The sequence below is a fragment of the Bemisia tabaci genome, chromosome 1 (genome assembly GCF_918797505.1).
Source record: "Bemisia tabaci chromosome 1, PGI_BMITA_v3".
Classification (NCBI taxonomy): Eukaryota; Metazoa; Arthropoda; class Insecta; order Hemiptera; family Aleyrodidae; genus Bemisia; species Bemisia tabaci.
The window spans coordinates 27,771,980-27,798,856 of NC_092793.1; the positions used below are offsets into that span (position 1 = coordinate 27,771,980).

General features: G+C 36.2%; 1 protein-coding gene across 1 annotated transcript; it reads left to right on the plus strand.

The window, feature by feature from the left end:
• Positions 1-11: 11 nt before the first annotated feature.
• On the plus strand, positions 12-26,568 carry snz (sorting nexin snazarus). The gene is made up of 18 exons (XM_019057489.2): positions 12-519; positions 1,339-1,454; positions 2,046-2,163; positions 3,598-3,785; positions 4,759-5,006; positions 6,346-6,518; positions 7,004-7,117; positions 7,605-7,731; positions 8,555-8,722; positions 9,477-9,685; positions 11,569-11,691; positions 15,466-15,637; positions 17,326-17,585; positions 18,114-18,335; positions 19,047-19,235; positions 20,302-20,516; positions 22,191-22,303; positions 23,837-26,568. Exons 2-18 carry the CDS (start codon positions 1,339-1,341, stop codon positions 24,055-24,057), a joined length of 2,976 nt encoding a protein of 991 aa, XP_018913034.2. The 5' UTR covers positions 12-519; the 3' UTR covers positions 24,058-26,568.
• The last annotated feature ends 309 nt before the right edge of the window (positions 26,569-26,877 follow it).

The following is a 26,877-nucleotide window of genomic DNA, read 5'->3' on the forward strand; positions in this document are numbered from 1 at the left end:
CGCCAATATGACTCAAGACCTGAAAAAGTGGGCGCCCCTGGCGCCCTACGGCGCCCCTCCCCCAAAATGGAATTGGCGCCCCAAAATATGACAGTCGTTGTTTCTTCTCAATCTGTTATCACTGTTTTCTAATTTCTTCGTCCATATTTTTGTTTACTATTACGCGAAACGCGAATGCGTCTTGTCAGACGCCCTTTCAGCCATCGCCTCAACTCCTAGCTATACGAATCAGTGAAGTACTAAAGTGCAGTTATATTTTCCTGTTTTTATCGGCTCCCGATGATCTTGTCACTTTTCTTTCGTTTACCTTGAGACCAGTTTTTATGAGCTATCACAAGGAATTGCTCTTAATGTGTGTGTTGAATTCGAGTCAATGGAGAAGAACGAAATGACTCCGAAACGGCGGAGACGTAGTCATACTGATCAGCTCCAACGCAAGAATGTTATTTGATAACCAGCATTTGCTTCATAAGAAATTCCGTTTTTATTTCTGCCCACAGTCCAGTGAAGATTCTTAAGGCATGTATTGGTATTTTCCTTTTCTCATTCTGCTGAAAACAGTGCGGACTCAAGTGAAATTACTGTCACATCAGTCACTGGGTATCACACTTGTTGCTATTTTACGGTAGAGTTTGTAAGATAAATGTTTTCATGCTGGCAGAATATGGTCTATAGAAATCCATGATATTGGTAGGGGAATGGATTTTTCAGACCATGTTAAATGTCTCCACTTGCGTTTAATTTTGAAAGGAATATCAACCAACACTTCCTGTTAAAATTTTCCTTCAATCATTCCAATAAAACTGCCAAAATACATTTTGATCAGTTTCCCCTGGAGGAAATGAGACTCAGTTGGGGATTTGAAAATGGTTCAGTCTAGTTAGAGGTGTCGTCAGCTAAGTTGACGGTTGTTTACTTTTGGTTTGCAAGTATTTTTGCATCACCACTCCACATGAAAGCATCTGACTCTCAGAAGCAAGAACACAAGCTTAGATAAGTTTTTTAATACTTTCAAACCTTTTAACACCTTAATTTGTAGCCACACAGAAATCGCAACCACATTAAAGTTGCAAATCATAATGGATAAGTATTTTTGATGATACCTACAATCATGAGACTGATGGTTTCAAGGTAGATAGTAGCGAACGCCGCATTGCATAGAGGCCCGAATTCGTCGTTGGCACTTGTTGGTGCTAGCAAACCGAAAGTAAATGATTTGCAATTTATCTGCCGTCACCTTTAATTATGAAACCCCAAGTCAGTCAGCAAACAAATCCATCTTTTTTGGACTACAATATTTTCAGACATCTTGAACATGATATGTTTCTGTTGTTACAGATGAGCTTTGGCAAGAAACTTGGGTGGCTTGGGCTTACAGCAGCTCTCTGCGTATCCACGTTTGGAGCCTTCTACTGCTTTTTAGTCCTTTTAGGAGCTATTCTTTTTGTTGTTGGGTAAGATCTGTTCAGTTTTTTTGAGAAGCTGAAGTAAAGAATTCAAGCTGTTGCAAAATTTTATCGGACAGTTTTCTTCTTCACATAAGATAACTATACAGGTTTCTTGAAAATATCAGAGAGTACACCTTGTACCATTGTGGAGATCCCTCAAACTTTCTAAGTGCATTAGTACAACCATCCTTTCACAAAAAATTAAATTTTTCAATGAAATTGGGCAACGTTCAGCTTGTCACATTACATATGCAACTTGAATTTGCTTCTTCCCAAATTACCACATTCGAGTCTTAAAAATTTAAATATCTCTGAGGATAAAATCATGCAAGTCCTACAAAACATATCAGCGGTTTTCAAACTATTAAATGAAAGTTCAGGTGTAGGTATGATTCTTATTTGCTTAATTTTTTCTCCTTAATTTTTCCTTACTCTTTTGAACCGGGTTGGTTCTTTTTCATTTTAATTCTGATTTTTGTTTTCGTTACAAAAAGTGTTTACAAAAAAAACAGAATGTACTCAGTGCTTCAACTTAGTCTTCGTATATTTTTTAATCCTTTTTTCGGTTGAGTTTTAATACACCTATTTTATTTTTAGTGCTCTTGGGATGACTTATATATTCGTAGAAGAAAAAATGGACTCCTACTCAAGACGGCAATATAGTACCTCCTATTCTTCTAATGGTGCATTGTTTCCAATTGAAGGCTGTGATCAAGTGAGTATGCCTTTTCCAGGGTTCATTTTTCCTCAAAGTGTTTTTTTTTTTTTTTTTTTGTGTCTTTAAGTATTTTTTTTTTTTTTTTTTTTTTTTTTTTTTTTTTTTTTAACAAAATAGGAATAAGTACCCATTCATTAAGAGTGATAAAGCACAAAAATATAGCCCGAATATACAAATAAAGAAGGAGAGAATTAAAACATGGGTAAACAAGGCTAAAACATTAAAAAAACTATAAGGCAGAATGTTTCGAGCTGTTACAAGCTCATTTTCAGCTGCAAAAAAACACAAAAAACAAGTGAAAAATTGAGTGGGGACCTGACCCCAGCCGTCATCATGTAACCACTCTGAGAGTGGTTGGAGTGAGTGGTGGTCTTTGAGAGAGGTCGCCACTCAATTTTTTACTTGTTTTTTGTGTTTATTTGCAGCTGAAAATGAGCTGGTAACAGTTCAAAACATCCTGCCTTTTCGTGTTTTTAATGTTTTAGCCTTGTTTACCCATGTTTTAATTCTCTCCTTCTTTATTAATTAAGAGCCATATAAGAACAGAACAGACAACCAGACGAGGTATAAATTTAAGAATCCTGATGTGTGCTTCCTCTTCTCTATTTCATGTAGCACCCAATTCCTGGGATAAAAATATCTAATATTAACGTTTGATTGTTTTTTGATGCATAGATTCAAACTCCTTGCTCATATAAAAACGATTATCTACTTGAGTTAAATTGCACACTAAATGTTACTAAGACAGTCTCTACCAAAAATACAGCAACCTCAATCTTTGACTTAACTGTTGTACTTGGAACAACTCTGGGCAGGGAAGAAACACTACATGATTACAAAGCCTGCTGAAACCATTGTATTGTGGGATTTGATTTACGTACATGCTGATTTCTCTTGTAAGCAGGAAATTTAAATTGTTCACAATTATTGCTGGATAAAAGCATCAATAACTTGGTTGGGAATTACTGTCATTAATGTTAGCTTCCAAAATCAGGTTCTACTTTAAACTTGAAGATAAAAAGTGTGTCATCATGCCTAAAGTCGGATCTTGTCCAGTTGTTTAGTATATATTTGATAGTTTCGCTGTCTCCAAACCGCCAATTTCAGAGGTACACACTTTTTTTCTGTAGCCAAGGACAGATGAAAATCTGTACTCGATATACAATGCACCTAGCGCTTAGAGGTCGTAAGACAGAACACTACACCATCTCGCTTCATTCTCATTTAGACAGTCTCGCTGGAAATAGATTTACATGAACAGGAACTGATAATAAAAGCGCATTTCTCTACTAGTAAGCAGGAAAAACTTCTGTAAATGTTTAAATCTTAAATACACCATTGTATACTGATATAATAAATTACTATAAAGGGATCAACCTTACCACTTCACAGTTCATTGTTCTTATCATAATTAATTTATTTTATCTCTAGGAATTATTAGAATCTTTCAAGAAAAAATCACCCAGGCGATCGAACAAACCAATCACAGGGCAGTTTGTAATTGACAAGGAACTAGATGATATCATCAGTCTTGTTATGCGTGATTATGTCCATTCATGGTATGATAACATTAGCACAGACTCAGAGTTCCCTGCAGCACTGCGTCTATGTATCAACAGGTTAGTAGGATTCTGATAAGTTGATGGCCACTGTTTTTCTGGAATAAAAGTTATGATGTCATTGCCATGGAAAATCATTTTCTCTGAAATAAGCAGTGTGTGAGGGTTAATAATTAGCCACAAAATTTTCATGGAGAGCGTGGTAGCATGTCTTTTTTTGTACCTCACTCTGCTAGTGATCTTGTAAGTGTTGATCGGGACATTACTAACAACCAAACTGAAATGCCTGCAAGCAAGGCCCTCTGTGTCACAACAGAAATTAAAATTTCTTGTACGCTGGTGACACCTTAGTGGAGGCCAATGATTACTTCTATGGTAGTTACTTTTTGAACGTTACTATTATTTTCTGGCTTTTGATTTTCAAGAATGGGAAGTTTATCTTGGGGAGCTCTCTACTCAACTAATAGAAAGCTATCTGTAGCCTCAGGACATGGTTCTTTGATCAAATATAAGGGCTTTGAAACAGCTGGAATTATGAACAGAGTATTCGATATAAAATTAGCTTTACAACAATCTCTAGAACTGCAATGCTTATCATAAGTGTGAGGCATTATATTCCATGATCATTGAAGACAAGTTGGTTTCCAGAAACTGCTTTATAATTTCTTCTGCATTCTTTATTTCTTTTTCCTTTTTAATTCCTTTTGAAATGTGGGTAAAATTTTTTCAGTGTTATTTTAATGCCAAGAGGCATTTTTGGTGTCCTAGCCAAAATCTACCTTGTTGCAAAAAAAAAAAATTTTTCATTCTACCCCAAGGTACCTTTTCCTGTGGCGTAGAGCTATTCTAATTTTACTTTTTAAGTGAAACCTAGCTCAAATGATTCTTCAAGATTTATAGAATCAATCTCTCAAAATTTTCAATCCAAAATCACTTATTGGCTCCCCCTACCATTTTATTAAGATCACTTTCACCAAGTGTGTTGCATATAATGATAATTGATCATCTAATTGTCAGCGTTTCATATTTAAAGGACTTTAACAAGAATTGCCAGTCGAGTAAGTGAGATCGATTGGACACCGTACTTCACAGCTCGTCTTGTTGATGATGCTGCATCTCACCTGCGACTTTTTCGTCAAGCCAGAACAAAAATGAAAACCAAGTATCATGACACATGTAAGTGTCCAGAGTTGGAGTCAATTTTTTTTGATCTTGAACTGATGATGGAACAGAACCAAGTTTGTCGGGATCATATTTGTTTGGATGAACAAAGTGAAAAAGGTAATTTTCAGTTTATTAATATGTATGTTACGGTCAATGTTAGGGGGCCGGCCGATGCTGTCACTGACCGGCCAATGATAGCATCGGCCGAAATCGAGGGCCATTGACATGATTGGCCGGCCAATCATGTCATCGGCCAAAAAGCCCGGTCACTGTTAACATTTTCACCGCGAGGTGAACAATGGCCGGCCGATGATGACAGTGGCCAATGACTGACGGCCATTGTTCGTTCACATTATAAAACACCGTAAAACTGAAAACATACCACATGAGAGGAAACAAATGAGTGAATGTGTAATTACTACAGCTGTTTGATTTATTTTTTAGAAGGTTTTTTTTTTATTTATTTTACATTTCTTTCGACTTTAAAAATTGGAGCATTTTTTTTTTCGTTTTTTTTTTTTTTTTTTTTTATCCCACAGCTGTAATAATTATTTCAAGAAGCAACGTTGAGTTTTAATTTTTGAGACTTATCATCACCCGGCATTGCAGGATACACGGTGACGCGGTTGCCGCTTGGTCACTCAACTCTCTCACGTTCAATTGATAAATGATAACAGATCCAACATTGGCCGTCACCCCTCGGCCAAACAGTACATTGGCCGGCCAGTGACATCAGCGGCCGGTCAATATGTGACGGTTTTATTGTTAAGAAAACATTTCCCAAAATCGCTGGCCATTGACGTCATTGGCCGGCCAATGACATCTTCGGCCGAAACGCCCGGCCACGGTCAACATTGGCCGGCCAATGACATACACTTCCCCATTCCCTCACATTGACCGTAACATGTATACTACTCTGGCTTATAGAATGTTGAAACTGGAAAAGCAAGAAAATGTTGACTCTTTGCGTCTGTTTCACAAGTAATTTTGACTTCTTAGCTCCATTAGTTGCTTTGCCTTAGTGATCAAACTTGGTCAGTTCAATCCCAAATATCCTTAATTTTATGGTGGCAATAATTGATTTTTGTTTTCATTCGAATTTTATGCATTAAATTTTTGGGACTTCTCTATTTTAACACTCAGCACTATCTAATAAAGTGACTCACCTCAAAGCAGAAGCTAATTTCAGATTCTCTAAAACCTCATATTTTTAAGCGCTCGAAGGAAACCAGCCATGCAACATGGGTTACAATGTTTTGTGTTTTGTTTCCTCCTCATGCATGAATCAGTCTCCCTTTATTTATTTAAAGCGTGTAATGTCCTCAATTTAATATACTTTAATTTTTTAAGTAATGAATCAATAGTAATCTGTTTTTATCTGAATACATAGTTCAGAGAAAAACATAATTTAAATTGCATGAACTGTGGAGTTTGATTTGGAAATTCTTTATTCCAGGCTACCTACAACAGGTGTCTGAGAAAATATTAGAGCTGTTTGCTCCTGAAGAGGATTATAATTGTCAGACCGTCAGGTTACTGACCCGAGAAATTCTAGTCAATGCTGTGTTATTACCGTTAGTTTCAAAACTATCTGACCCAGATTTCATCAATCAAATAGTCGTATTTGTGGTAAGTTCTGTTCAATTCCTCTTTTCATTTTACTTATCTTATCTTGAGGGACCTTAATAAATGATATCATCGAACTATTATTAATACTCGTTGAAACAACCTGAAAACTTTTGTGCCCACAAGGTAATACAGCACAAGCTCAATTTACTGGTTTTGTCATTAACCGCCAAAAAATCCGGTGAATCAAGCAATCCACTAAAGTGGAAAGTCACCTTTTTCACTGCAGGGGCACTGAATTTGAAGTCCAACACTTTTTTTTATAAGTTTTGGAGTAGGAAAAGGCTAATTAGCTGACATCTGTAACTGCCAATTTTTTTCTCCAATATTCATGTCTTTCCCACACGAACAATGTTAAACAAGAAAATGTTGACCCTAGCTGAATTCCCCCCTTGGTAATCTGAAATTTTCGACCCTGATGCCAGACAGTAAATCTCCATTCAGGGATGTCATTTTCTATCATCCGTTTCTATCATTTTCTTTTTCAGTGCAAGCGGTTTCCTGTATCTAGTGATAATTTTCTAACAATTCTACGCACCACAGATAACATCGATGAACTGCATGCTACGAAAGAGATGCTTACCAAGGAGATTGCAGATCTGGTAAATTTTTTCATTTTTCAATGATTTAATTATCCTCATCAATTTACAGGTGTACACTTTATGTTGATGTATTTTTTACCATTTTTTGTATATTTTAGTTCCTATATTCTATATCAATTGGTTTCACATTGGTGGTTTATGTATTTTGTTTATTTTAAAGTTAATTAAGTTCTATGTCGGTAGTGCTCTGGTATACATACAATCAACATGGTTTCCTTTTTTTGTTTTCCATGAAGATAGTCTCTGCTAGTCTCTAGCAGCTACGAAGCTCTCATTAAGTGTAAACAAATAAACATGTATTGCAGTGCTTAATTTCTTACAGTTCAGTTCAGTTGTCCTTTGATCCTGTAGTTGCCAGATAGTGGAATTATGTTTAATGGTGATGCTATTAAGTGCTGCACAGCAATCATATCAAAGGATACTACCTAAAGTTATGTATCTTCTAAAGTAGAAATGGTAATTCAATCGACTGTTTCTTTTGTCCAAGAAATCTTGCGAAGCTGATGGAGAGGCTGGTTATGTGTTGAGAAACGTATTGAACAACTTGATGTACAGAGATCGCACTATTGATGAAAGAGTGTCTCAGTTACAGAAAGAGCAACTGTGCGTTCCAGGTAACGAATGCTTAGTCATAAGTTCATGTAATATGGTCAGAAACTTTTTCTATAACGTTGGAAGTGGTTATTTGCCTGACCAGACGTGACAGCAATGTAGAGCCTTTGAGTGAGCACTATGTTTGGGCTACATTTTGCGATCAGAAACTGCAATATTTGGCTCATCCATGAAAACACTTATGTGCATAGGGAAAATAATTGTAAATATGTTGTTTCGAAACCAAGCCAGAAATTATATTTGTTAAGTGCAAAATGTAGTCTTATTTCTAATTTATTTATCAGAATACTAAGCAACATGCTGGCTTAAAATCCTGAGTATTTGTTTAATAATGTGATGGAGGCACAAAAGGAGTTTCAAGGTGCCACTTTTTTTAGTTTTCATCTGAAAAAGATTAAAGTAAAACCTTGATTTAACGCCTTTCAGCAGATCCGCAAAAATCTTAGTTGTATCAAAACATGTTTTAAAAACATTCAAATCGGAGGGGTCCAATCAAAAGTTTGGACGGTGGGAGCCCTTGGGGGAGAGAGAGCTAGGAGAGAGGGTAATGAAGCATTTCATCCTAGTCTGAGGATCATAAAGGGTCCCAAAAATGCAACTCACCTCAGGAGGATTACTTTAGGAACAATTTGTTTTAAGTGCATCATTTGTTACTCAGAATACTATGACTTCATCCAAATTTCCTTTTGCCCTCATTCTCGAGGTTTCAGTTCATGGTGAGAATAATATCTTTTTCTTATTAGAGACCCATCATCTGATTTCTAACAAAAATTAACATAATATCCTAAACTTAATTACTGTTTTTTTTTGTTTCCTTTAAATCAGAGTTACCCTCCTCACATTCCGAGGTTCCAAAACTAAGTGCCAACCCACGGATGTTTTCGTTACCATTAGATGTTATTTTAAAAAATAATGTTGCGCTCACATATTTCATCGACTACATGTCATCGATTGGAGCAGGCTCTTATCTTTTCTTCCTGTTAAACATTGAAGGTAACCCTCTTTTTCATTTTTTTTTATCATCTCTTGTCCTGTTCACCATTTTTGTGAACATGTTTTCAAAGCATGAAGCATCCAATATTCTGAAACCAAATCCCAGTAACTCTATATTGTTTCTTACTTTAAAAAAAAATTGGATGTGCCTCTCACAAGAAAAATTTTTACATTCAAGAATATAAACAGACGCCCCTATATTTTGGCAGAAACTGATTAAATACTTCTATACCACAGAAATATTAAAAAATGACAGAGAATTTTCCACTTACATAAGGTCACTATGTGAGGCATTTGTTCTCAGAATCTAACCTAATAATGCAAGGGTTCAAGCAGTTTCATATGCTTGTTTTGGGTGCTGTGTTATTCATTTACACTTTTGATTCCTGAAGCTTGGCAACCCTCTCATCACTTGATTGGATTGTACATAAGGCAAAAGATATTAGGTTTGCTTTCACTCTGATGCACTAATTTGGTGTACTTTCCACACCAATAAATTCAGTCAAAATCCATGGTCAAGAGTGGAAGCTGAGAGAAGTAGATGAGATAAGTGGAGTGCTTCTATTCAAGATGATCCTTAAACTCATATTTCAAAATCATGAAGGTCTGTATGCTCATTATTTTCATGCCTCCTCCTGTTGGGATCACCAAGTTTTCGTAACTTCAGTAAAATTAAAGCCCTTAGACCTGTCAAGCTCTTTAAAGAGGTAGATAAGTTCTGCAACCTTCTTCTAACAATTAGTCCACTTGTTAGGTTGGCGCACTTCGGCAGAGCAGCAGCTGTCTGACATAAAACTTATCAAGATGGTGCAACTAAATAATGCTGAGATTGGACAAGACTTGAGTGGCACAGAGGCAACATCTGATCTCAAATCTGAGACCGTATCACAAGATGAAGAGCAAATTTGCAATCATATAAGAGAAGCTGCCTCCAGCATATTCACTCAGTTTCTCTCAGAAAGTGTAAGTTCCCTGTTACTGTAATTACTGAAAAGGTTGCAGTGTTTGAAAAAACTGAAGTTGTTTAAAAACCACAGCTCCATGCCAATTAACCATTTGTAAAGGTCAACTTTTCCCGCTAGGGGAAAAGCCGCCTCATGGGACCGGAGTTGCGGAAGGGTGAAGAGTGAAACAGCGAAAAGAGAACACACGGAGTTGGAAGGAACCCAACTCAACCGCCCAACCTCCACACGAGATCACACACTATCACTATGTACTAAAACTAGGGGTAAAACGATAATTCAGCCCCGAAGGGCTGATTTCAAAAAGGACTTACATCACGAGACGCGGTTTCTAAGATGAGGTCAAGACGAGAATGGTGGAAGGCCAGACTTGTGTTTTTGGGTTCCTGCGCCTGCGCGCTGTTGGCGGAGGGAACCGGAAACAGCAAGTTTCAAAACTTTGACGGGAGGGCTACTGACTCTTTACACATTGATGTCGATACCCTGAAATCGGTTGCAAAATGGAAACAGTGCTTTCAACTTTATTTGAAGATTGCGGAAGACTATTTTTGGCTTGAACATTCTTTAGTATTTGGATCAAAAGACTGAAATTTCTATTTTTCCCAAAGAATCCACCTAATGGTTAGAATTAGAAATATATGCCCTGAATGCATTGTCCCAAAGCTGAAGTTTCTACCTTAAACTGTGGCCAGCAGCCACACGCATGTTAGAGCTATTTTAATGGGATGTTAACATATTTAACACGAGTTTTTAACATTCGAGGCTAGTGACGCACTACTGTAAAAATGGTGGGAATTACAAATCCAAAATGCAGCTGGTAGTTCAGATGTTTCCTAAGTCAAATTAACTACACTTAATTTCTCTATTCGATTACCATTATGATTAAAAAAAAATTAATTTTGATTGCAATTAACTTTCGTGATTGTACAGTTCCAGGGAAAAGTGCATTTTGTGTAGGGATGGTCGAGTATTTAGATAATCGAATATCTGATATTCGAATTATCGGCACCGAGATAATCGCATCACATTGGAATATTTGCTTCCAAAGTATTTGAAATCGCAAGATTCGATTTCTCAAATAATCTCAATAATCGCAATGGAAAAGTTTCGAATATTCGAATAATCGCATTTGAATTCGATAACGTCCATCCCTCGAGTTAGGCAATCTCGTTATTAATTAAAACTCGTCCACAACTCCACACGGGGATGACTTACGGTCTTAGTTAAAAGTGTCATTGATCTCTATCAATAACAGTACCATGTTCCTTGGTTCAAAAAAATAAAAAATCGAAGCAATAATCAAAAATATTCGAATATTCGCTTCCAAAGTTTTAGAAATCGCAAGATTCGATTTCTCAAATATTCGCAATAATCGCAATGGAAAAGTTTCAAATTTTTGAACAATCGCATTGAAATTTGATAATCGTCCATCCCTATTTTGTGTTCATGGCTTTCTTCATCAGGGCATATCAAGTTATATTGTGCTGAGAGATATTGTTTTCCTTTGCTCTAATTTTAATTACAAACCAAAATCCTGTCATCGCTGTTTCCTTTTACCTCTTCAGCCTCACATCATGGAGCAATACAGGAGAAAATGAGTGTTTCCAATTACTCAATACAGCATTTTTAGGTCATTTCGTTCAATTTTTTCACACTTTATCATTCTCATTTGTTTCCATCACCAGCCAATATTTTTCCTGTCAGTTTGAGACGTCTGAAGAAACGTCTAAGTTTAATTTCATATTTTCATAGTTTCTTGTTTGTTTTGTTGTTGCATTTTTTCAGTTGTCATGGAATTTATCGTAACTTCTTTGTTTCCTGTTATTATAAAACTTTCATGCAGATTACATTCCAAAGACTAAAATTTATTTGATTAATTTTCAGGCATCTACAAAATTGAAGATTGATCCAGTCTTGGTAGAGCAGTTATGGGCGAAGATTTGCTCACAGCCACCAGACGAAACTTGGTTTGATAATGTGCAAGCAGCAATCTTGAAAGAGCTACAAGTAAGTTTCCTAGGGACATCGAGAGATGACCATTTAAAAAGGCTTATCTTTTTCAAATAGCTTACATTTTATCAATCTTAATGATGTGCAGCCTGAAACCTTTATCAGGATGTACCAAATCTATACATAAGATATTACGGGATGTTGGAGTTTTTTAGCCAAGGTGCGTAAAAAGTTCAGCGTAAAGCTGAATAAAATATTACATAAATACATACAACTATTCTGCAAGGGGACAAAAGAAAGAGTCTCAACAGAGTTTTTTACTGGTTGCCAGTTTCACAATGTTGTCCACCTAGCTCAGTTTCCATTTACAAAAACTAGTTTTTGTCTGATAACGCCTAATCTAGAGAATATTATGGCTGGGAAGTCTTTTTCAGTGCGAGGTTAGGAAAGATTTCAAAGACTGAATGGATTTGTGCGCATTGTTGTAGGCCTTGTCGCCACAGGACTAACTTCTTACCATAGCACATTTTTTGTAGCTGGATGTTCAATGATGCACACATTTTTTATGTACATTTGAAGTTAGGATTTAATTTTGGACTTTCCCCATGCACTCATCATGATCTCTCAACAATATCTCGTTAGAAAAAACTCTCCTGTTTGCCCTAGTAGTCCAGTCAATAGGGGGTAAAGTAGAGACAATTTCTGAGGAAACTTTTTGATATACTATTCCTATGTATTTTTCATCGCTGAATCCGAATTTCATATTTGCGAAAAGATCTGAGGCGAGCCAAAGCCGCCATCTTGAAAAAATGGCCGAAATTTGCGTTTTTTCGGCCAAAAAACGGAAATAACTCGTATATTATGGAAATTACGGCAAAAGTAGTTATTTTCTAAATTAAAGTACATAAAATTTCCATTAAAACGAGTCCAAGATGGTTAAGATCGGATGATAACAAATGCCGTTACAGCGTTGCAAAGTTTCAGGCAATTATTGAAGTTAGGCAATTTTCGTAACTCTCCCTGCAAAAAGAGAGCTTTCAAGGCAATTAATCATTAAATCGTAGTAAGTGTAAGTATGAATGATAAAAGGAGTGCAGTTTTGAGTTCTTGACTTTCAAGAACGGCAGTGGATAATGGGGGGGGGGGGGGGTCCGTATAAGCGCAGCTGCAGGGTCCTCCGTTCCTCCCCCATTTTCATGGCCCGGGTGCGGCCGGTCGGCCTTCTTTCTCCAGTTATTAGTTTTCCTGTCCTCCACAGACGCCCTATCCGGACATAAACTTGATGTGCCTACGTAAAGGTATATTCGCTGATTACAACATTAGCTGCCACCGAGCCAAAGAGACAGGCACTGCTAGCTTATGTCAAAAATATAGTAGGTCAAACTTTTGAGTCCGTTAAGTTTAAGCGCGCCGACCGCTGCGCTGTGATCCAATCAGTAGTATGAGGAGTTTAATTTGAATTGAAAACGATGTTGTTCCAATAAACCCTCTCATATTATTTCGGTGCATACTTATCATTAAAAAATCAGATGAGGAGCTTCAAAATTTTTAGTCGCACGAACTTCCACCCTATCCACTCTTGCTATTTACCGCAGCAGATGTCATGAGTAAAGCTACAATGTCCACATTTTATAATGCATTTACACCGTGTCATGGCTCCCTCTGCGCCCCACTGCCTCTTGTTTCATCCACTTGTCAATCTCATCACTTCTCTGCATTTCATAGTCATTGTCCAAACATTCAGTGTCTTCTGGATCATCTACGTCATCTCCTTCTCCTTCCATTGAAAGTGCGTGTTATTGACTATTTTCGCACGAGCCATGGCAATACCCGCCAACAAGACTGCAATTAAGGCCTTTCTTCCGAAAACCGCGGGCGCCGCGACTTTCTTCAATGTACTTGCATGAGATCTTGCTTAAAATTTCGCCCGTAGCGGGATTTTAAAGGTAATGCCTACCCTATGGGGATGAGGCCATTTTTGCTATTCTTCCACCCCCTGTCACACGCGTATTTCTTGATGCTCATCCATTGCTATGTATTTGAGGATAGGAGCATGAAATGTGGCAGCGTCCTCTGAAGGTGGAAGACAAGCGAGATTTTGTACATTGTGGAAAAAAGTCGGAACATAGCTTTCATACCTAAATTCAGCCAAAGTTTTCTCTGCTCACCCTTGAAACCATATAACCGGAGTAATAATTTATTTTCCTGCTTTAGAAATTTCTTCTTGCTTTGAGCCTGATTTTTTAAGCATCTGAGCTGCTGGTTCACTTATTAAAGCTGAGTTGTTCCCCAGGGTTTGCTAAAAATTTAACTTTGATTTGCCTGAAGAGTGATGATGTTAAGTGATGATGTTGTGTCACTCCCACTAATGACATGAATGAACGGTATGTGTTCGGCTTTCACTCCATTTTCAAGGCTGCCTCGGTTGAAAAGTATTTAAGGAGTCTCACCTTTGCCTGATTTTAGAGGGAAAGCATTTTTGACGTTACTTGACTGAGCTGTAAGGAGGACAAGGAGGTCAATATCTTTTCCTACAATTACAGCAATTTCGCCCTGTTTTGCAATTTTCAAAGCCTTTGAAACTTTGATTGTGTCAGTGACTTCTTCTGCTCGAAATACAGACATGCTCTCAGCCCTGAAACGTTTCATGAGCCTTTGGATCAAACAGGATTTGTTTTCGCCGTTTTTCAGAAAATTTGCTTGTGATGTTACTGGGACCATACTTTTATGGAATTTTATTTCCACTGATGAAGCTTATCCTCTTCGCCATCTTCCAGGTGTTTTCGAGCTGCATCTTGTAATATCCTTGGGATAGCCGCCGAAAACGATCACAGAATTAGCGGAATACACATGGTTGTTGCATCTTGATGAAAATCCTCATTTTGTCTCCAAATCACTCGATGGAGCAAAATACGGACATTTATGATATACGTAGGATTCTTGTCATCAATTTTATCTACACACGGTGTAAATGTAAAAAACATACCATAAAATGTGGGATACACATGCCGTCTGCTAAGGTCAACAAAACGGTATAGGGTGAGAGTTCGACAAAAAATGTTGAAGTTCCTCAGCTGATTTTTTATTAACAGGTATGTGCCGAAATAATAAGAGAGGTTTCATTGGAACAACATCCTTTACAACTCAAATTGAACTTCTAACCCGGAGAACGAAGGCCGACCGGCCGCACCCGGGCCATGAAAATGGGGGAGGAACGGAGGACCCTGCAGCTGCGCTTATACGGACCCCCCCCCCCCCCCATTATCCACTGCCGTTCTTGAAAGTCAAGAACTCAAAACTGCACTCCTTTTATCATTCATACTTACACTTACTACGATTTAATGATTAATTGCCTTGAAAGCTCTCTTTTTGCAGGGAGAGTTACGAAAATTGCCTAACTTCAATAATTGCCTGAAACTTTGCAACGCTGTAACGGCATTTGTTATCATCCGATCTTAACCATCTTGGACTCGTTTTAATGGAAATTTTATGTACTTTAATTTAGAAAATAACTACTTTTGCCGTAATTTCCATAATATACGAGTTATTTCCGTTTTTTTGGCCGAAAAACGCAAATTTCGGCCATTTTTTCAAGATGGCGGCTTTGGCTCGCCTCAGATCTTTTCGCAAATATGAAATTCGGATTCAGCGATGAAAAATACATAGGAATAGTATATCAGAAAGTTTCCTCAGAAATTGTCTCTACTTAGCCCCTATATGTGCTCTATTGACTGGACTATAGCAAAAGTTTGGGACAGACCCATATAGCTCCAGGTACTTGAGTTGTACTTAATTTCTGTTTTTTAACTATTTTTTCCCCCTGATTTTCAGACTGATGAAAATTACCTGAATGGTTTCCGTGGGAGTCAGTCATACATCAAACTCCTCTCAGACCTTGAGTTATTCCACCATAAGGAAGAAGATCTCCTTTCTTCAGATTCCACCAGTCTTTCAGATAATACAAGTGTTGCCTCTTTGCCATTTGATTCCATCAAAGAATTTGGTAAGTTTTGAGGCCAATATCTTTCTGAAAGATACTCTCAAGTTACTACATTCTGCTCAAAGTGTTCACTTTACTTTTCATATCACAGCAAATTATCCAATCTTCAAAACCAGAAAACACCCTCACTTGAAACTCTGTGCATTTTTCTTGTGTAATGATTGTACCTATAAGGAAATTTTACACCAATTCTGCTTTATAGCAGAATCGTTGTCAAAACTTGGATGGCTCAGCTCAGTTGGCAAAGAAAGTAATTTTTACCCTGAAAAAAACTAAACAGAAGTTATGTATGCCACCATGTGCAAGCACTATTTTTGGGGGGGAGGAACTTTTATGAAACTTTATAGCAATGCGGTGTTGGGAAGTTCTGAACACTCAAAAATATTTATATTCTATTTATTTATATATTTATTCATTAGGGCTGTGCAAATACTCGCAATTCCGACTATTTGCTTCGTCCGCCTCGCGTACTATTCGCAAATTGCGAATAATCGCATCGCCGCGAAATAGTGAATTTTTGAACTGACATTTCCAAATATTTGCGCCGTCATGAGGAATGAATTTTCAAATATTCGCGCCATCAAAAATAACGAATTTCCAAGTGGCAATCGTGAAACGTTGCGAGGACCTGCGCAAGGCTTCCGCTTTCACCCGAGACATCGCGAATGGCGGATCTCCTTTGATCTTTACCGACTTTGCCGAGTTTACGAACAGCGAGCGCGATTGCGATTGGGGGAACTAGCAAAGAGCCCAAATTAAGGATTGAAAGACACAGAAATGTCTGAAATAGAAAAAAAAAGTTCATAAACACATTTTTATTAACACCGAAAAAAATAAAATACTAAAATGTGTCTAGTGATCCTTCGATACTTGCTTGACTGCCCGCGCAGTAACCTTCAAATCCTGGAAATGCATACGTAACTGCAGGGACAGTCAAGTCAGCATCCAGGGATCTTCGAACAAATTCTTAACAGTCTAGGCTACTATCATAGCATTTCATTGTTTTCTGTGCAGGCGTATGAGCAAATGGAAAATTCTTAAAAAATTAATCACATTTTTTTTGTCGACTTTTGTAATATTCGCGAATTTTCACACTTAAAAAAGTCATTTCTAATTATTCGTTTTACTATTCGTAGCTGTGAATAATTGACTTAAATTATTCATTATTCGCTTCGCTATTCGCGAATAGTTGCCGAAATTATTCGCTATTCGCTTCGTTCGGAAAATTCACTATTCGCACAGCCCTATTATTCATTTATGTTTTTATCCATCTACAAACGGGCTGTACAGCCCTTACAAATAAATAAATGCAAATTCAAGAATCGAAACATTGCCATGACAGGAGTAAAGGGGAATTTTTAAAAGAGTGGCAAGAACATTTTGAAACAAGCAGTAACAACAATGAAACTGACGCACGTGATGAGAAGAAACACTTGATTTGATAGAAGTAGGGACTTGATAGTAAAATGAGCCTTAGTTAAAAGGAAGGATTAGGCCCTTTAAATGTTTTTTAAAAAATGTACATTGACATGATTCACCGTAGCTAGACAGTATAGTGGTTTCCAAGATCTTTTGCAATAAACTAAAACAGAACTAAATTTTCATTTCTATTTAAAAATGCAGGGTCACCAGGGAGGAAGTCTTTCAATGTAAACGTGTCAAATAATTGTAAAGTAATTTTTATTTTTCAGGGCCAGATGACTTCTTGATGGTTCAGTCAGACGATTCATTGAGTACAAGTTCAGTTCCTTCTAGAATCAATCGTAGTGCAGATTTTATTTTACAAGCAGAAATTGTGGAGACTGGTGTTGCACAAGGGAAAGGGAAAACGTTTGGTATCTACGATGTCTCTGTGGTGAAATGTTACCAGACTATTGGCGAGCAGGAAAATTGGCACGTTTTCAGGAGATACTCAGATTTTTATGAACTTCATAAAAAAGTCACCAGCAATGTAAGTGTTGTTTGTTCATCAATTTTTCTTTATCATTATATCTGTGTGAAAGCTATACTTATTCTTATCTGCGAAGGGCCAAAATGGAAAAGGGATATCTAAATCTGTGCTCATTGAGCACACAGTTTGAAAAAAAAAAGAAAAAGAGAAGAAAAAGAAAACAAATGAACAATGCTGAGCATCTAATGAGTAATACTAGTGTATTTTTCAAGGTTAATTATCGTTTACGGCATACATGAGAATATTCCTTGCTGTTTCTGATAATGAGATGTTTGCAATCATTTAATTGAAACTGTTCATTTATCACCATATTACTCCATTCCATTGCTTTGCCGCCAAAAAGTTGGGTAAAATTTTTTCCCATGTGTCTGATGCTACTCCAGGGGGTAATAAGTTACTACTTTTTACAAAATTGAAAAAAAAGTTGGACAAAAATGTAACGCTCTAATTCTAAGCTAAACTTGTTGTTCTGGACCAGTTCCTCCATAAGTTTTGCTGCCATTATCACGATTTTTTTTATACTTTCAGTTCCATGATCTCGGAAAGTTAACATTCCCCAGCAAGAAAGCATTCCATAACATTGATAGATCGGTATTAGAAAAACGTATGAGAATGTTGAATAGCTATTTGAAAATCCTCTTACAACCCAAATTGTTAGCATCCAGACAGCAGCTGAAAGTACTTTTACTGGAATTCTTTGAGCAAGGAGCCTATGATCGAAGAGTGACTGACAGTAATCTAACTAGAACGGTAAGCAACTTATCTACTTTTTTCCTTTTACGAGGGGAGACCCACAGCACACTGGACAACTTTTGCCCCAGTGTCATGAACATATTGACTTCTCTTTTTAGGGGATTTTCAAGTCACCTCTAATGATGCACTTTGCCTTTCAATGCATGAAATGTACTCATAAATGTTAACGGCTGTCTAGCTGTCACATGTCGTATTTCTACTGCATCCTTTCATCCTGTGCGTTTTATGTCACAGTAGTCCGTGACTTCTTTAATATCAATGCATTAGAGCTTTCCTGCTTGTTTCTTATTTCTTTTTATATCTGTCACAAAGTAAAAATAGATACTGCTGTTTCCAAAAAATTGAATTTGTCAATGTTATCAAGGACTAATACATCCCTGCTTTACTTGAGGAACAAGTTTGAGTAAAGCATAACACTTATAGTTTTCTTCCTTTATTTCTCTGTATATGTCCAACTGGCATGATTTTTGGTAAAACTCACTGCATTTAAACGATTTTATATTTTTGATGCAGCTGCAGAATGGCTCATCAAATTTTTAGGGTAACTTTAGCTTATAATGGTGCACCATCCGCAAGTCATGGATTCCAGCACAGTTCTTCCACGATAACTGGTGCATCGTATCCACTTCTTCTGTTTGACTGAAACCCCTTATAGCAGATTATATCACAAATGATTTTTGATTCATGAATTATCTCTATTTTTTCCAGTTGGACACTGTCATGGTTCCGTTCAAAGAATCAATGAAAACAATGGGTCAAGCTGTAAAAACAGTACCTGATAATTTGATGGTCAGGGTGGATGGTTTTGTCGACAATATTTCCCGAGTTTTTAGCACCAATGGGCCGGATGCAAATTGTGAAGAAGCGACTAAAGTAGGAGCTCTCCTCGATTTAGAGGTACGTGTATCCTAGTTTTCTTCAAGACAGCTGAAACTTTAATATGAAGAACTTAAAAGAACCAATGTATTTTTTATTTTTTGACACAGCTGAATAGTATCTCAACCGTTTTCATCAACATTTAAGGAAGGCAGTTCTCCTTTCATCCCTCTGTATCCCTCCTCATTGCCCCTTGGTTTCTATCTTGAGTAAGAATCTAAGAAGTAGTTTTCAAACTTGAACTCGTTTAATACCAATGTATTTTTTCAATATTGTTTGTGTTGGGCCAAATGATGCACATAAAAACAGCGGAATTTGTCCACTCCAAACCATGGCCTTTAATTTTTCAGTCTGAAGACTAGACTTTCCTTTGTTTCAAAAAGTGACAAAGCCATTCAGAATGTAATTGTCAATTTTAAGAAAATGATGCTGGAGGTTACTCCTCACAAAACTATTAGAAAGCATCATCACATTTATCTGCCTGTTAAAAATAAAATATAATTTACCTTGGCCTTTCAGATGCTAATTTTGAGATGGACCGATCTTTCTTTGCAGTGATGTATCGGAAAGTCTAGTATCAACAGGAAGATTAATTCTCAAATTTCGAAATTAGCTTTATCTTTTGTTTCTGCTTTCTTTAGAATTTTGTGACATTGTTTATAGTCTACAGATTGAAAAGCCACTCATATTTCCACAACTTTTTCAGAATGAAAAATAAAATTAAGACTGAATTGATGCAATTATTTCTTTTAATTATTTAAAATCTTCAATTTTTAATATGTATAACTCTCTTGCTGGGGAAAAGAGAAATGAAAAACGTGTTTACTTTGCTGCGATTTCTTCAAAAATGAGCAGAATTATTGGTAAAATAGGTAGTTTAGAGCGTAAATACAACATTAAATGTAGACAGAAGGTTGGTAGTGTAGCCAACGTCTGTTACAAATCAGCATAAAGCTGAAAACCAGCTACACTACCAACTTTCTGTCTGAATGACTCGTGCATCTACCGCAATGAGTTTGTAATTTCAAATATATGATCATTAACTTTTATGAATTTAAAGATCTTTTGATTTTTTATTCTGTTCTAGTCCGATGAAAATATTCCACTGCGAATACTACTCCTCCTCATGACAGAAATTTTTGAATTAAAATCACGAAATCAATGGTTGCGGCGTCGATTTGTCATTTTGTTGCGTCAGATACTTCGAACAATGCTGGGTGATGTAGTGAATAAGAAAATTGTAGATTTTGTTTCAACTTTATTGGATCCACAACAGATTGCAGAGTACCTGAGGACATTAAAGTAAGTCATTTTCTGTAGCTGATCAGTTGTGCGATGAAGATTTCACAGCTTATTTTATCAACCGAAGCGGTATGTTCTCCTGGTCTAAGTTTCAAGTCAAGTTTCCAGCTTGTCTTAGCAGCTTACTTTAAAAAGTAAAAAAAGAAAGGGTCTCAGCTCACAATAAGTTTGCGGACCTAAACGATGAAGAAGGTGCTCTTACTTAACTCCCTCTTCTCCTCCCTCCTATCTCTCCGCTATCTATCCCCTCTATCCCTCTCCCCTGCCCGCAAACGGTGAGAAAAATGAGGAAAACTGCCGCTTCTTTTGTGGCTAATTGGCAATTGCCATGGTTACCCACTGAAAAGGATTTTAATTGGTCATTTTGAGTCCAAGATGCTCCTTTGTTAATTCATTTCGCAATCCTCAGGGGTAACCCTATCAAAATGATTTCAAAGATGATGGATGGGCTTGCCTACCTTTCCTCCTAAAAGTTCCCTGTAAATGAATTGTTGAGCAAAATGATTTTTTTCATATGTGGAGTCGTACCGCAAGAGAATGAGAAAGACTAATTTTAATGTTGCATTGACATATTAAAAGAAAATTAAGCATCATTTGGAAAAAAAAGATTGACCGAATCAAAATTATCATCTTCAACCACATCACTTTCGGGAATCCATCTGAGAAGACTGATTAAAAAAGAACAGTGGTAAAGACTCTCAAGAGCATCTAGCTCTGGTGAGGTCAATATCCACTAGTCAATCACGAGTCACAAGAGCATCTTATATAGCCAGCGCTGCAAGAGATTATCGGGCATTGTGTGTATGAAAGGCTTAACTACGAAATAAACCACCTTTTCAGCCAACATCTAGCCTACTGTCACTGACCTGTAAATCCTTACCCACTGTGATATCACTTGAATCTTTTTCACCTACAAAATCATTGAAGCATTTTCCGTCTTCTCTGGAGGGCAAATGTTTATTTAATGCCTTTCATGCTTCGTTTCTAGTAGTGAAGAATAAATTATGTCCTTTTTACAAATAGTGCGCCAGCTATGCCATTTTTATAAATGCAAGTCAACAAAATTACAAGAAAATATACTCTTTTAGCTCAGTAAGTGTCAATATCAAGCCACTAATACCATTTTTACAAAATTTCATGCAAAATGTACAATTTATAATTAGTCCTATAAAATTTCATAAATCTTCATTCAAACTGCTATCAAAAAACACTTTGAGACAACTCGAGGGGCGATAATTAAAACCATAAAGTTAATGAAACCAAGCAATCAAAGAAATGAATTCATAACTTATAATATACCCCAAAACCATTGGTTCAATAGCCATTGAACCCACCGTTGTTGATTTCTTCTTTTTCTTTCCCCCTTCTTTGACAAACAGAATCGATCTTCAGATCTTTCATAAAATACTTAAGAAACTCATTGCACCCATTTATAAAATTTTTCATGTTTTTGGAGAAATCGGGCATTTATATTTTCTGGGAAACCAGTTAAACTTACCAAAAGAGAAAAATGAAAAGTATCTTAAAGCTTTTGTCTTACAAGATATTTTCAAATCAGGTAGCTCAACCTGAGTTTTGATATTTACCCGATCGAGAACATGTATCTGTGTGTGCATTTGTAAATTTGTATGAGAAATGGGCTGTTAACACCATCTTAATATTCATATTGCTTAGAGAATCGTGGTGGCCAAATGACAAGAAACGACGACCTTCTCCTCCTAGAGATGATGCAGCCAAAATGAGGACTCGAGTTTCAGCCAAAGCTGCTCTCCTCGCTAGTTTATCAGGTAAGACAAGTTTTTTTTTTTTGTTTATCTCTTTTTTTTCTCTTTAGTGAAACCATGAAGTATTCAAACTTTTTTTCCTGTCCAACTTGAAATCTCTTAACTAAATGAGTGTTCATAAATTACGTATCACTCTTTTTCGGAATTTTGGACCCCCTCTCTCCTTGTAACGCTTTTGTGATGCAGGTCAATTCCTTAACATGTGAAAAGAAAGTGGCTCCTCGACTTCCAAGCCCCTAGAGTGTTATGTAGTTTTTAAATGGCCCTTGATGTACTTCTTTCAGAAATTTCTAGAGTTACATTCTTAACACAATCATCAAAGGAATGAATAAAGGAAAAGAAAGTGTATTGGAAATGTATTATAGCTTTTTGAAAATCCGAGAAATTTTTATGTTGTTTGTAAGTAGCTTTGAGCGGTTTTGATTGTGTAACATAGTTGTTTTCTCCATTAACTACTGGTTGCTTCCCTGAAGACCAATTTGAAGTGTTGCTCCTATCGTATTCCTCAATTGCAACAAAAGAAGTGATTTGAGTCCAAAACACTCTATTTCAAAACTTGATGATGTGCGAGCTATTTTTAAGGTAATAAGTAGTTATTTTAAAGAGAATGGATTCAATTTTTAGTAATTGTCACCTCTTACAATTCCTGAGTCATCAGAAACTTTTATTTTGATGGCATTTAATAATCAAACTCGAAGCCAATACTTTATGTGCTGCTTCAAAAAAAAAAAAAAAAATCCAGAGCTTTGCTGAACTAATTCTCTTTGATCAAAAATGAAGCGTGATGAGCCTATTTACCTTTTCTTGCTCTTTAATTTTGGCGGAAATGGAAAGCTGTTCTCTTAAAATAGAGACAGCAATTCTCAGGCTAAGAACCAATTTCTGCAGAATCAACCAGAAGCAGATAAGGGGAATCGAGCTGAATAGGCCAGGGAGAGTTGATCTGAATCAGTTGGGGAGAATTGGTTCAATTCAAGGATTAGGCACAAAGAATCGATCTGTTGAAAGATCAATTTGAAGATTCTGATCGTTCCCAATGATCTAACATTTCATAATTGATTAAGTATGCCTAAATTGTCACATGGCGACCTGTTCTTTGACATCGGGGAAAAATTGAATGAGATAGGATCTCTTATGAGAAAAGAGGGCACCAATAATATAATCAATGTGTTTGCTGTGAATAATCATTTCATCTGACAAATCATGAGCCACATCAATTGATCAACATGCGAATATTGAAGAAGTTCAGAATTGATTTGTTTGACTCAAGAAAAAGAGGTAAAGAATCAAGTCAAAGTCTATTTGAGGTGATCAACCTTTTGAATTTTAAGAATTGATCTTTTAAATTATTATTTAAACCTTCACAATTTCAGCATAGGTCATGGATATCTATTTTACCTTTGCATCAATTAAGATATTTCAATTGCAACACTCAATACTCATTAATTCAAAAACAGCTTTAACCTAAGACTCTGGGTCTTTTATTGGTTCTAATGGTATGAGCTCCAATTGGCAATGGATAATCATCTGTTTCAGATGAGTTTAAACATCTCCTTGGGAGCGAGACATCTCGACAAGGAATCATGTTAGTTTTCTCATCGTTTCAAGAACCTGTTCTTAATCGGAGACTGGTTTATGTCTTATTGGAAGGGCTGCTTATTACACTACTTCCCAGTATGTCTGGCATCTTCACTCAGATCCATGCCAGCTCTCCACGCGTCATTAAAACGCATAAAATGAACAAAGTATCAAGATGACACGCGGAAGACTTATGAACACCTCTTTCTTCTCGGTTATAAACCCTTTGCATTTAAAGCTTTTATCTTTTGTCTGTGACCTGTTATGCATCTAATAAAATATCTATATTTTTATATAATTTTTATCCAAAGAAGTCAGTGTAAGCTTTTACTCGGTGTACATTTACCATGTATTTGAGTATTCCATGTAAGTGCACAAATTTTATCTTCTGAAGAATTTTTTTATTATGCGTTTTATGTACCTATTGTTCACAGCTGGTAAGGAACTTTTTTTCATTCTTCAATCTCTTTTTCATTCACTCTGCATCATTGATATTGTTTTTGCATACACTGCTCAGAGACATTCAAATACTGCAGTGTCAATGTAATTATGAGAACATCCTATTTTTTTCCCCAGTGAATTGTTTTGTAAAATTTTTGAAACTCTACTGATTTATTTCATGACTGTCTCAGAAAAATTACCAAAATAGTTAAGAATACCATTGTACTCATTTTTTTGAAACAACATCAGTCTTTAATCAGGTAGATTTTTGACGTGTATTAAGAATTTGGCAAAAAATTACCTTTTCCTTCCGGCATTTCAGTAAATATAGCTAAATTTCTTTTGCCTCTAAGATAAGTATCGGATAATGGAAGTAACTTAATATACCATTTAGAATCCCCCCCAATCATACGAGATAGTTTTTCAAGGCAGTTTTTCAAAGGAGAACAATGTTTTGTATCATTAAACAAAAAGAAAAGTTCTGCGGCAAGATGAATAGGCTATTAACTCATGAGATTGGTTGTTAGGATCTGATGAAAGTTTCTCATAGATGGTGAAAGTAGGAAAAGTTGTGTCTGGATAGTGGTGTTTCAAAATCTTGTACTTAATTTTTTTGAAATAGCTACCCACTCTTTAATTAGGCCGGTGGCAATGTTGCAATGGATGTTTTTGTTAATACTGGTCCCTCAACATTTTCACTCAGGAGATGCACAGGAATATTTTCAGGAAGTGTGGGTGTAATATCTCCTGAAATTATTGTCAGGCGACATTTGCAAGGGATTTTGATACAGTTTTGTTTGGGAATATTAATGTCATATCACCTGGCAATTGATACTTTGTTGCTAAAAACATTGAAATTGTTTTTTCCAAACAATAGTGACTCAAAAATAAAAAGGTCATGCGTTCGAATGAAACTTAGTAAAAGTTATCATCTAGGTCAAGAAAAGCACCAGGACTGTTTTTTGCTAATATCGACGTGAAACATAGATACAATATCCCCTGGCACCACTTTTTTTCATGCCTCATAAGTAATTCAATGTTCAGTCCAGTCTAGTGGCCAATCTGTGCACCTTATGCACATTTTATTGTAATTGAATCGCCTTTTATTGCAATTTCCAGCCTGCTAACATTGCAAAAAATCGGTGTTGCAAAACTTGTGATGATCTACTGATGGCATCTCAACTTATTGCAATCTCTGCTATTTAGGTTGATGTATATTTATATACCACCTGTAGTAGGTCACGTCAGGTGAATTTTCTTGATCTAATATGTTAAAATTTTTTAATCGGTAAATTCTGAACAATGCCATTGTTTTGTGAATAATTCCTTTTATCAGAGGCTAGTATAATTGAAATGAAATTCACGAGGAATTGAAATGGAGGAGATAATTTGATCTAAGCTAGAGTAGGCGGGAAATGAAATGGTATTTCATTTGGAACTAAATTATATTAAATCCATGCAAAAATGAGGAAGTTATGTTTTTCCATGCCTATAGTCATCCTTTATTTCTCTGCGTTACCCTGAGCCTATGTTTAAAAAATAAAATGTTGATCAATCATAGGGAATCGACAGAGTTGCTATTGGAATGAAAAAATTAAACCTCAAAGAAGATTTCACACCACTATAGCTTACTATATTCTTCGTCAGATTGATCAGATCTCGAATTAAACAACAAGGATGAATTCAGACATTATTATAATTCAGTTCAACCTCTTTAATCGATGACAAGTCTTGAGTTGTACAGTTAAAATTCTGCAGTACTTACTAATAGAAAAGTTTCATCTATCTGTGATCTGATTTTCAAATTGATAAATTAAAAGAAGTTTGTTTAGACTGAAATGCCGGCAAGATTTACAGAGGCAAAAAAGATCAAGAGCAGTTAAAACATTTCTTGAGCTTGCAATATTAGTTTGTAGAGTTGAGGAAAAAGTGAGATTCAAGCACTCTTTAAATCAATCATTGCCGTTTGTTGAATAATTTTGTTGTTAGTGCCATGGTTTGTTTTAAGATGTGCTACAATGGAATCATGACTATTGTAATAAGTTAGGAGTTTTTAAGTGCAATCAATAGCACAATTTTGTGTTCAAAACGATGCAGATCTATACAGTTACGTAGTTTTTAGTTTTGCATCAGTTAAAAAGTAACCTGCAAATGCAATATTTCAGTATTCTTTCATGGTATATATGAGTCTTGTAATTGATCATTTTTTAAACAAATTTTGTTAAGAAAATAAAAGAATGAATTTTCAAGTTCAGTAATCTTCATTTCAAACAAAAAAAATTGATATTTCTATTGTGTATCGGAGGCAGGCATTTGTGTATTTATCTCTGAAAAGGGCGCATTTCGAGTTTTTAAGTTTCGAGAAAAGTACCTCGCATTTAAATGCTGTTTGAGCCGAGAGACTTTAACGAATATGTTTACGCACATTAAACTTTCCCCTAAATAACATGTTTTGCAGATTTTAATTTAAAAAATGCCAGGTGCTACATAGGTTAAAAAAAAATAGACATCCGCCATTTTTGTAGATAACTCATCTTTTTGGACCGAAATCTACTACT